Source organism: Neomonachus schauinslandi, chromosome 4 (genome assembly GCF_002201575.2).
Source record: "Neomonachus schauinslandi chromosome 4, ASM220157v2, whole genome shotgun sequence".
NCBI lineage: Eukaryota > Metazoa > Chordata > Mammalia > Carnivora > Phocidae > Neomonachus > Neomonachus schauinslandi.
In genome coordinates, this window is record NC_058406.1 from 50,787,147 (window position 1) to 50,799,889 (window position 12,743).

The following is a 12,743-nucleotide window of genomic DNA, read 5'->3' on the forward strand; positions in this document are numbered from 1 at the left end:
AGACAGCACCAGAACGAAAGCTGCCAGTTCTAAGATGTGAATATAGAGCTGCCAACAATGAGGCAAGAGTACAAAGGCAGAAATTACCAGAAATAGGTCAGAAAATAGAAGAGAAATGTTGAGGAAAGGCCCAGGCTAGATGCTAGGAACCTGCAGTTAGCAGGGAGTGGCCATGTGATACCAAGCTAAGTCAAGCTAAGTCCCCTTGGTTTAAAGGTACAGAATTGGGCCAAACATAACAATGTATTTTTCTAATACAGGATGTTAGCTGTGGCACAGGCTACCTTGACACATCTTAACCTGAAGTAAAAATGAACTGAAAGCCTGCCATGATGACAATTGTACTTCATGAAGAGGATGAATTCCTAAATGGCCAGTCTCTGCTATTCAAATAATGTTACCATCTCCCAAAGAACAGTTTGGGGGCAGGAAAGAACAGTATTTCATTTCAAGCTGGACTACTCATCTACCAAAATACCACTCTGACCAAAGAAACAGATGCAGAATTACAGTCACAGCTGCATTCTGTATAGAACAAGTTGGATAATGGTACTCTAAATTGCTGATTACACTACTAATGATTTTTTTAGTGGCATTGCATTGTTTTCCCACTTTTGTTTAAATATCTTTAAAAAAGCATCTAGGAAGTTTTAAAAATGGTAAATTGTTAAATATCAGTAAGTGTTCCAAAGAGAAATTCCATGTAACATCCATTTCTTGAAATGGCATTCTCATATGGGATTTTGTAGGAGTGCCATTTATTGACTAGCTATTTGTTTTAATTCACTTTCTCATCAATTTACTTGCATTTAAGATTACTGAGGCCAGGGCGCCTGGGTGGCTCAGTTGGTTGGGCGACTGCCTTCGGCTCAGGTCATGATCCTGGAGTCCCAGGATCGAGTCCCACATCGGGCTCCCTGCTCGGCAGGGAGTCTGCTTCTCCCTCTGACCCTCCTCCCTCTCATGCTCTCTGTCTCTCATTCTCTCTCTCTCAAATAAATAAATAAATAAAATCTAAAAAAAAAAAAAAAAGATTACTGAGGCCATAAGTATCTCAATATTAGTATTTGTATCTAGTTCCATAGTTGGTATGAAAAGATAATAAACCAACATATGTCATGATATGCTGGCACTGGTAATGTACTATGACTAGATTTACAAAAAGTAATAGCAACAGTACATTTTTATTTTTATTGTGATAACCATGCTGAAATTTATTACACTGTTAGTACTTTATTGTTTAATCATGCCAACATAGCTGAGGGAGGTAATTACATTTTTTATATAAAAATGCTGTTAATGTTTTTATTTCAATTTAGCAGATTATAGACTACAGATTAAAGCACTGCCATTGTTCATATTGTTTCTTGTGCATTTAAATGGCAGAACATTTTTTCCACAAATAGTAAATTCATTTCTACTGAATTATTTTATTAAGGTTTCTAAATAATTTGCCTCTTAAATGAAAACCTCAATCTGGCCAGGAACTTCCATACATTAGATTTATAAAAAACATTTTATACAGAAAATGCTGTACCAATCACAATTACATCACAATGTTTTTTGAGAATTTTTCTATTTATTAAGGTAAATACCCTGTTAAAAAACTAAAAATACATTCTTGTTATGCAATTATAAATTCACAGGTAAATACTTACATTTGCTTCTAACAGATGATCCAATTTCAGTGATCTCTTAACACTGCAAACAAAATATTTAAAGAAATCAGATTTATATGCTTTAAGTAGCCAAATATTTAAGAGTAATAAATATAAACAAAGATTCTGAGTTACTTTTGCCAATGAAAGCAGAATACCATATGAAGAAAGCAAAGCAATTTTCATGATGATGAAACTGTATTTTTTAATAACATCTTTCAATATGGAATAATTAAATATTCAAATGGACTTTTATATATGGTTTCATATACATGCACTATTGTACAATTCAAGCATTAAAGTCATATTATGAAATAATCTTAGTAAAGATTAATATATTTGTGTTTTAAAATATCACTAATGAAAAATTAAGCATAAGGGCAAAATAATTTACACACCCTTAATGGAGATGTTGAAAGTATATTATTTGCAGAAATAATGCACTAGGTATTAAAATAAAGGTATGAACAAGGTGAAAAAAGTTTTGCACATTATTCTAGCTTTAAACATGATTCAGTTCTACCAGACTATGACTTAACTGAGGAACAGATGCTCTATGTCTTTATAAGTCCCCAATCCATAAGAAAACTATTTTTTGTCTCCCCCACTAAGCTGATTCAGGAACATGCCAGGCTCTCTCTGTGCAAAATCTGTTCTTATAAACTGGATGCCCAGCTGTTGGTGACAATGCTTAGAAAGGAAGGCTGAATATTTATAATACTTTATTTCGTACAGCTGTCTTCTAAAGAGCAGTCATCAACATTTTATTGAATGCAGACTAAATGCTCAAAGGAGAAAAAGGTCAATATAAATTAAAACTAGTTTTCCCAGTGACAAATGCAGCGTTAAAAGTACTTTCTTGATCCCTGAGAAACAGAAATTTCGTTATTTAAAATATTAGAGAATTTGACCATAAAAAAAAAAAAAAGGATTGTATTGTAAAGGTTGTATTATAGAAAACAGAAAAAAAATTTATACATATTAGAAAATGATTATTCATAAATAACTACTGACTTTTTTCTATTGACTTTCAAACAAGTGACAAGAACAAGAAAAAAATAGAAGAGATGGACAATTTACAAACATTATGGAGTAGTAAATATTAAATACAAAAATTTAATCTATCAAAAAAGGGCTCACTTAATTTTGCTATTATATCTATAGTAGCTTATCACATAACATTATTTCTTGAGATTAATTAAATCACTTTGAAAAATTACTTGTATCTTTTAGAAGTCCACGTGAAATCAATTTAATGTGAATTCTCAATGAAGCAAGAAGAGAATAGAGGAATGAACAAATAAAAATGGCAGATGATCCAAAAAAGAATATATATTTAGTTTTCGAATATATAGTACTCTATTCAGGTGTACAAAATATTTTGGTATTTAATAAAATTTCAAAAAGTAGAAATCAAAAACTAAAAGTACACAGCACAGAGTTTTTTATTCTGTTTTTAAATGCTAAGATGTAATACTACCTATTAGAAGGAAACAAACCCCACCCTGATATTAACTGCTCAAAATATTACTTACTGATGATTGATTCTTAGAGAAAGTAACTCAATGTTTGGATTTAAAAGATTTCCGGTTTAGGTCCTAGGGTGATCTAAGAAGCTCAAGGAAATATATAAAAGTAAGCAAGAAAGTGAGCTGGGTTAGACTGTTATTTCCCACTTTTAACAGTTCAGTGAGAATCTAAAAACATGATTTATTGTGGGTGATATGGTTTTCAGATAATTCAGGCTTGTAAACTAAAACCTGGTAATATTTATAAGAATCATGAAGAGATTTAATAGACGAAACTAGGAGAAATCTAAGAAATCACTTAGTTCATCCAGTATGGAAGAGTTGGTGTGATGTGCCCACTGTCCCACAGCTTGAAGGGCAGAAACTCAGATCTTAGGTCCTGTGCACAACAAATCTTTGTTGAACTGATGGGGAGGAGTTAAGAGGTAAAGAACAGCAAACCTACTAGAGGATTTTATGATGATCTATTAGAACTAGGCCCAATGCCGAAGTATGTTATTAAATTAAGTACATACTATATGCTTTTAATCTTATTTTATCCACTCTTTTAGCAACAAACAACTGTAATATAAGCATGAAATTATGTTACATGGAAGAGGATGATGTTAATAGGAACAGAGAGGAAGAGATGGTTGAAACTATACTATAAAGGAAGAACAGACAAAACTTGATTAGATCTATGGGATAAATATTTTTCTAAAGTATTTACTCACTTGTTACCAGTATTAGTTGGCAATTAAAAGCGATATCTCTGGCAGTTCTGTAAAGTTATAAGCAGTTTTAGGGGTTATTACTTTGGTTTAAAAAAATGGATACACCATGGGGCACCCGGGTGGCTCAGTCGTTAAGCGTCTGCCTTCGGCTCAGGTCATGATCTCAGGGTCCTGGTATCGAGCCCCGCATCAGGCTCCCTGCTCTGTGGGAAGCCTGCTTCTCTCTCTCCCACTCCCCCTGCTTGTGTTCCCTCTCTCACCGTGTCTCTCTCTGTCAAATAAATAAAAAATCTTAAAAAAAAAAAAATGGATACACCAAAAAGGACTCAAATAGACATTTCTCCAAAGAAGATATACTACTGGCCAATAAACATATGAAAAAATGTTCAACATCCCTGATATTAGGAAAATGCAAATCTGAACCACAAAGAGATACCATTTCACAACCATTTGGATGTCTATTATAAAAAAAAAAAGAAAATGCTGGCTAGGATATGGAGAACTGGAATGTTCGTGCACTGCTGGTGGGACTGTAAAATGGTACAGCTGCTGTGAAAAAGTTTGGCAGTTCCTCAAAAAATTACATGTAGAATTGCCACATAATTCAGCAATTCCACTTCTGGGTATATATCCAAAAGAATGGAAAGCAGAGACACAAACAGGTATTTGTACACCCATCCATGTTCATAGTAGCATTATTTCCAATAGCCAAAATGTGAAAACAATGCAAGCACCCACTGACAGGTAAATGAGTATACGAAATGTAGTATAGATATACAATGGTATATTATTCAGCTTTAAAAAGGAAAGAAATTCTGACACATGCTACAACACAGATGAACCTTGAAGATATCATGCTAAATGAAATAAGCCAATATCAAAAGGGCAAATACTGTATGATCCACTCAAACAAGGTACTTAAAGTAGTCAAATTCATAAACACAGAAAATACTGGTTGCCACTAGAGGAAGGGTGAATAGGGATGGGTATAAAATTTCAGTTTTGCAAGATGGAAAAAGTTTTGGAGATAGATGGTGGTGATAGTTGCACAAGGTGAATGTACTTAATGTCATAGAACTGTACACTTAATGATTAAACTGTAAACTTTAGGGGCGCCTGGGTGGCTCAGTTGGTTAAGCATCTGCCTTCGGCTCAGGTCATGATCCCAGAGTCCTGGAATCGAGTCCTATGTTGGACTTCCTGCTCTGCAGGGAGTCTGCTTCTCCCTCTGCCCCTCCCCCCACTCATTCTCTCAATCTCTCACTCTCTCAAATAATAAAATCTTTTAAAAAATAATTTTTTAAATGGGCACTTATCTACTGTATCCTAATTTCCTCCCTCATCCTGGTAATCTTATTACTTCTGCAGGTTACTTCCCACTTCCAACTTAACCCAAATTTACACCTATGTCCATAATTTAACTACTGTGCTTCATTTTTAGGTGTACTAAATTTAGATTCATTGGGATGAAAATTCTGGTTGCTACCAGCATTTTGCTCTTGAGAATTTAGGAAAGATAAATACATTTGACATGCAATTTCATATCAAGAGGAATAGAAAGTAATTATGTTTGTGGGATTAGTCATATTACTAAGACTATCCTCCCCTATTTTATTTAACTTATCACATGGTAGTATCCTCAATAGGATTCTCTGATTCTATCAGAACAGAACAAGTACAGGAGTTTCATTATACAACATTACTAACATTGATGACAATATAAAAGAAATTACTTTAGAAAAAAATGAACTTTCATTTGATTTCTAATTAAGAATGTGGGACTCGATCCCAGGACCCTGGGATCATGACCTGAGCCGAAGGCAGACACTTAATGACTGAGCCTCCCAGGCGCCCTTCCTCCAATCCTGTTTAAGGTAGTTTCACTACAGGTTCCCAAAAGATGTCTTATTAACGGTCTTATCTCTAATGTAGTATCTTATATGGATCTATGTCTTAACAGTTCTGGAAAAACCTAAACCCTAATCTTTTCAAATATTGACTTTCCTTCATTCTTCCTTTCTAGACTTCATCTAGAAGTAATTTTAGACTTTATAGTTCCATTTTCCATATATCTAAACTCTTATTTCTTAGCATTTCTTGTCTCTGTAGTGCATGTGGGCAATTCAGAGCTATCTTCCAGTTGTCTAATTCTTTCTTCAATTGTATCTAATTTACTGTTTAATCCACGCATTGGTGTTTTTTTTTTAAAAATAATTTGATGAGTACGGAGGGTAACTTTTAATTTTTACTTAATTTTAAACTTAAAAAAAACCTAGGAGTAAGAGTTCTTATCTTTTACCCAGACTTATCACTTGTTTACATTTTGTCCTATTTGTTTTATCATTCTTTCTCTCTTGCTCTAGTTCTTTGACTTACAGTAGCTTATGCTCTGATAAACCCATCTAAGCTGAAAATGCAATTAATACACCAAACCTACAAAACATTATAGCCTTGCCTAGCCTATCTCACAACACGTTCACAACACTTATATTAACCTATAGTTGGGCAAAATGATCTAACACAAAGCCTATTTTACAATAAAGTACTGAATATCTCATGCAATTTACTGAATATTAAAAGTGAAAAACAGAATGGTTATATGGGTACAGAATGGTTTTAAGTGTATCATTTTTTTTACTCTCTCAACTGGGTGGGGCTGACTGGGAGCTGTGGCTCACTGCCACTGCCTAGCACCACAAGAGACTATTTTATTACGTATCACTAGTCAGGAAAAAAAAAATCACAGATTTTTAAAATGTATATATAAAGATACACAGAGCTAGAACAGAAAAATACATGTCTATCTCTCTGTATATATGCGTATTTAAAAAATCTGTGATTTCATATTGATATCTCCAATGCCAAGCTAAAATATTTTAAATTCCTCTATACAACAATGAAAACCTAGCTTCTATTATCTGCAAAACACTTATCATTTGCTCAAGCCTAGAATACATAGAAATCAGTTTCAGAAGTGCTAACTCAGACCCCTGGGCAAAGCAAATCTATTTACTAAGATTCAGTATTTGCATAATATTGTTAACTGCAAAATGTACATAAAGTCATTCTACCAGGTGTTAAACAGTATTTCAATATAGTTTTAATCTGCATTTTCCTGATGACTAACAAAATGCTTCCTTGCCATTTATGTAACTTTTTTTTAAATTAAATACTGGTTCAAGTTTTTGAACTATTATTTTAATGAGTTTTACTCTTTACTTCAGTTACTGTTTTACTGTTGAGTTACAAGAATTCTTTATATATTCTAAATATAAATTGGTTAAAATATATCTTATAAGTATTTTCTCCTATTCAGTGGCTTGACAATTCATTTTTTTAATTTTATTTTTTTTTCAAAGAAGGGCTTTTAATTTCCTGCTTTTTTTTTTTAAGATTTTATTTTTTATTTGACAGAGAGAGACACAGCGAGAGAGGGAACACAAGCAGGGGGAGTGGGAGAGGGAGAAGCAGGCTTCCCGCGGAGCAGGGAGCCTGATGTGGGGCTCGATCCCAGGACCCTGGGATCATGACCTGAGCCGAAGGCAGACACTTAACGACTGAGCCACCCAGGCGCCCAACAATTCATTTTTTTAAAAAAAAAATTTTTTTAAGTAATCTCTATACCCAATGTGGGGCTTGAACTCACAACCCTGAGATCAAGAAAGTTGCACACTCTACTGACTAAGCCAGCCAGGCACCCTGACAATTAATTTAAAAAATTTTTTTTAATTTTTACTTTAATTCCAGTATAGTTAATATAGAGTGTTATAGTAGTTTCAGGTGTACAATATAGTGATTCAACAATTCTATACATTACTCAGTGCTCATGAAGATGAGTGTACTTTTAATCCTCTTCATCTATTTCACCCATCTCCCCACCCATCTCCCCTCTGGTAACCATCTGTTTGCTCTCTATAGTTACGAGTCCATTTTTTGGTTTGGCTCTCTCCCTTTTTTACCCTTTAAATTGTTTAATTCCACATCTGAGTGAAATCACATGGTATTTGTCTTTCTCTGAGTGACTTATTTCTCTTAGCATTATACTCTCTGGCTCCATCCACGTTGTTGCAAATGGCAAGATTTCATTCTTTTTTATGGCTGAATAATATTCTGTGTGTGTGTGTGTATGGCTATTTGGCTACTGTAAATAATACTGCAATAAACAATAAACACAGGGGTGCATATATCCTTTTGAATTAGTGTTTTTGTGTTCTTTGGGTAAATGCCTAGTAGTGCGATTACTATGATCATAGGGTATTCTATTTTTATTTTTTTAATTTTTAAAAAGATTTTATTTATTTATTTATTTGAGAGAGAGAGAGTGAGAGCACAAGAGGGGGTAGGGTCAGAAGGAGAAGGAGACTCCCTGCTGAGCAGGGAGCCCGACACGGGACTCGATCCTGGGACTCCAGGATCATGACCTGAGCCAAAGGCAGTTGCTTAACCAACTGAGCCACCCAGGTGCCCAGAGTATTCTATTTTTAATTTTTTGAGGAACCTACATACTGTTTTCCAGAGTGGCTGCACCAGTTTGCATTCCCACCAACAATGCACAAGGGTTCCTTTTTCTCCCTGTCCTTGTCAACACTTGTTCGCGTTTTTTATTTTAGCCATACTGATAGGTGTGAGATGGTATCTCATTGTAGTTTTTATTTCATTTCCTTGATAACGAGTGCTGTTGAGCACCTTTTCATGTGTCTGTTGGTCATCTGCATGTCTTCTTTGAAGGAATGTCTGTTCATGTCTTTTGCCCATTTTTTAATTGGATTATTTGGGGTTTTTTGGTGTTGCATTGTATAAATTTTTATATATTTTGGGTACTAACACTTTATCGGCTATGTCATTTGCAAATATCTTCTCCCATTCAGTAGGTTGTCTTTTAGTTTGTTGACTGTTTCCTTTGTTGTGCAGAAGCTTTTAATTTTGATGTAGTCCCAATAGTTCTTGCTTTTGTTCCCTTTTCTCAGGAGACAGGTCTAGAAAAATGTTGCTACAGCCAACTGCAGAGAAATTATTGCCTGTGCTCTCTTCTAGGATTTTTATGGTTTCAGGTTTCACATTTAGGCCCTTAATCCATTTTGAGTTTATTTTCATGTATGGTGTAAGTGGTCCAGTTTCATTCTTTTGCATGTACTTGTCCAGCTTTCCCAACACTGTTTGTTGAAGAGACTTTTTCCCATTGCATATTCTTGCCTCCTTTGTCGAAGATTAATTGACCATATAATCATGGGTTTGTTTCTGGGCTTTCTATCTTGTTCCGTTGATCTATGTGTCTATCTTTGTGTCAGTACCATACTGTTTTGATTACGACAGCCTTATAGTATAATTTGAAATCTGGAATTGTAATACCTCTAGCTTTTGACAATTCATTTTCTTAATTGTGTCCTTTGATGAGAAGTTCAAAATTTAGATGAAGTCTATTATTTTTTTCTTTTATGGTTATTGTTTTTTGTATCTTGCCTGAAATTTCACCTACCTCATGTTGTAACAATATTCTCATACACTTCCTTCAGAAACTTTACCTTTTACATATAGGACTATGCTATATTTCAAATCAATTTTTTATATGGGTATAAGGTAGAAGTTGAGGGTGTTTCATTTATTTTTCTGTACAGTGTCCCAGAACCATTTGGACTTTTCTTTCCCCACTGAATTGCTTTGGCACCTTTCTGGGTCTATTTCTGGACTTTGGATTCTCTTCCACTTTATCTATTTGTCCTTATGTCCAAACCACACTGAATTCAGAACCACTTTATATTAAGTCTAGTTAGTTTATGTACTCCAACTTCATTCTCCTTTTTCAAGATTATTTTCTTATAAGTCCTTTGCCTTTTCATAAAAATTTTGAAATCAGTTTTTCTATTCCTATAAAATGTTTGCTGGGATTGACAGGAAATGCACTGAATCTAAAGATCAACTGGGGAGAACTAACAATTTAACATTATCGAGACTTCAAATCCATAAACATGCCCCTATTTAGATCTTTATTTTCTCTAAGCAACATGTTGTCATCTTCAAGGTAGAAATAAGTGTCTTCTAGTTAAACTTCATTTAAGTAATTTTAAAATGTGATTGTATATGGAAACATTTAAGCTTCATTTTCAGGTGTTTCTTGCTAAAATGTAGAAACAGAATTAATTTTTGTATATTGACTATGTGAGCTGCATCTTTGCTAAATAGCTCTAATAACTGTTTTACGAATTCCTCAGGATTGCCCATGTTCATGACAATATCACTGGCAAATCATCAATTTTACTTTTTCCTTTCCAACATTTACACATTTCCTTTCTTTTTAGTGCTTTGTTAAATAGAAGTGGTGGGAGGGCACATCTTGCCTTATTCCTAATCTTAGAATAAGTGTTTAGTGCTGAGTATAATATGTATAGGTTTTTCAAAGGAATTAGTTCCCTTTCTACTTCTACTGTGCTGAGTTTTTATTTTATCATGAATGAGTGTGCTCTTTGTACAACTATTAATATGATATCCTTTATTCTCTTTTTGAAAAATGTGAATTGATTTTAAAATAAAAGAACAATTTGCATTCTTGGGATAAGCCCCACTTGGACATAATGTATTATCCCTTTCATATGTTGAATTAGATTTGCTAATTTTTTTTTTAAGATTTTTATTTATTTATTTGAGCGGGAGAGAGAGAGCACACACACGAGAATGCAAGAGCAGGGGGAGGGAGAAGGAGACTCCCCGCTGATCAGGGAGCCCGACAAGGGGCTCAATCCCAGGATACTAGGACCATGATCTGAGCAGAAGGCAGATACTTAACTGACCAAGCTACCCAGGTGCCCCTAGATTTGCTAATCTTTTGTTAAGGATTTTTGAGTCCATGTTCATGAAATATATTGGTCAGCAATATTTTCATAATTCTTTTACCATATTTTGATATCAGGTTAGGTAGTATCAGCGTTATGAGGATTAAATGAGTTGGGATATATATATGTTAAATATATATACATTACATATATAAGTTGTATATAAATTATAAAATTATATATAAACATATAACTTAAAATGTATATATATGTAAAATCTATGTATAGATTTTAAATCTAGTCTGATATTCTCTACCTTTTCATTGGAGTCTTTACTTCACTTAAAGTTACTATTTTGGAATCAGGCTGTTCCTGCTGAAACTGTGCTGTTTAGGAATTTTTCTTTTTTGCTAAAAAAAAAAAAATTGTATATATATATGTGTGTGTGTGTATATATATATTTAAGAAATGGGATCCTAGTCATCAAAATGATTTGAGGGTACCCCACTTCTTCCCCCCACTTCTGGGACCCCAGCTGGTTTTATGTTTAAAAACTGTGGTCCTTCCTTAAATGAAATGACTTACCAAAAGTAATTTAGAACTTCAATGGCCATTATGGGAAACTTTCTCTCTCTCCAAACTTAACTTTTCTCAAAACTAAATTGGACAGCCACGGCTCTAAAATTGTCAAAACTGAATGGGATGCCTATTTTGATTAGTATTTTGAAGCTTCCGAAAGTTATTGGAAATCTAAAATTGCTTCTCTGCAAAATACAATTTCTAGACTAACTGAAGTAAACAAAGAAAGAAAGAAATAAGGGCTCTGAAGCCTCTTTTCTGCCTTCTCCATCTTCTTTGTCTCAGGACATGTGGCAGATATCCTGTTCTGTCTCTACCTCTGGTGCCATTTTTCTCGGCACCATCACCATCTCCCCTATTGTCCCCCATGCTAATCCTTTCACCAAATTTCCCTTTTCCTCCAAATCTTTCCCCACTCCCTACTCTCCTGAGCCTGTTAAAACCTGCCCCTTTAAAGTTAAGTCTTCTGAGGATCTTAATAAACCTCAAATTTCTTATGCTCTCTGGACTAAGGCCAAATTACAAGCTGTAAAGTTTCCTAAAGTGACTGAGGACACCAATGGGTTTGCTGAAGAATTCAACATCTAGAAGACCAAAATTTTCTTAAAAGACTGTTTGCATGGAGCACTGGGTGTTATAAGCAAACAATGAATCATGGAACACTACATCAAAAACTAATGATGTAATGTATGGTGATTAATAGAACATAATAAAAAAAAAGTTAAAAAAAAGACTGTTTGGTGTTGAGTTTAACAGTTATGTATATGTTTGTCAGGCTTTTGTGTGCAAGCCTGAATTTTGTTCAGCAAAACAAAATTAGCAGGCTTAGGAAAAGCTACTATAATTGCTTGGTGGAGATTTCCAGAGATTGTTCTAGCATCTTGCCAAAGATTGGTGTCTGTTTCTCTAAATCCCTTTTAGGGTGTCCCCACTGGGCTAGTTTCATCCAGTGTTTGGCCTGGTCCTCACACAAGCATGAGGGCTAACTAATAGAAATCTGAGAAACCAGGTTGGTAAGTTTAAATAACTTGGTCAATCTACCCAGGTAGCATTTAACTCTATGTTTATTAATGGACTAAACTAGAATCTTTCTCTTTTCATTAAAGGGATGAGGATAGAATGGGAAACCATGTCCCCTCCAGATTTAGTTAACCTGGCAAACCAGCTCACCCACACCCTAGATGAGTAATTTAAAACAAAGACGTCTAAAATTCTCAATTGTCAACTCCAGCAAATGAAAGCCCCTAAACAAAACAAACAACCCTCCTTCCCCACTAGTTTCTGCTATTATTGCAAAGGGCCAGGACACTGGAAAAAAGACTGCTACAAACTTAAGTGCTCCAGGTGCCTTGAGCCCTTTAAGCCAGACTTTCCAATGTCCTTCTAATTCCCAATGGGGAACGCTGACAGATCACCTTTCGACTCCCTGTAACAATTTACAGGAAACTCCTCTAACCAATACAGATTTTACATGGTTTACTGATGGTTCTTATGTAA

General features: G+C 34.5%; 1 protein-coding gene across 1 annotated transcript in view; it reads right to left on the reverse strand.

The window, feature by feature from the left end:
• LOC110571795 (integrin subunit beta 3 binding protein) overlaps positions 1-12,743 on the reverse strand; it is a 59,071-nt gene that overhangs the window by 43,093 nt on the left and 3,235 nt on the right. Inside the window, exon 2 of the mRNA XM_021679958.1 lies at positions 1,659-1,701. Coding sequence (XP_021535633.1) covers positions 1,659-1,701 — 43 coding nt within the window. The remainder of the gene's footprint in view (positions 1-1,658; positions 1,702-12,743) is intronic.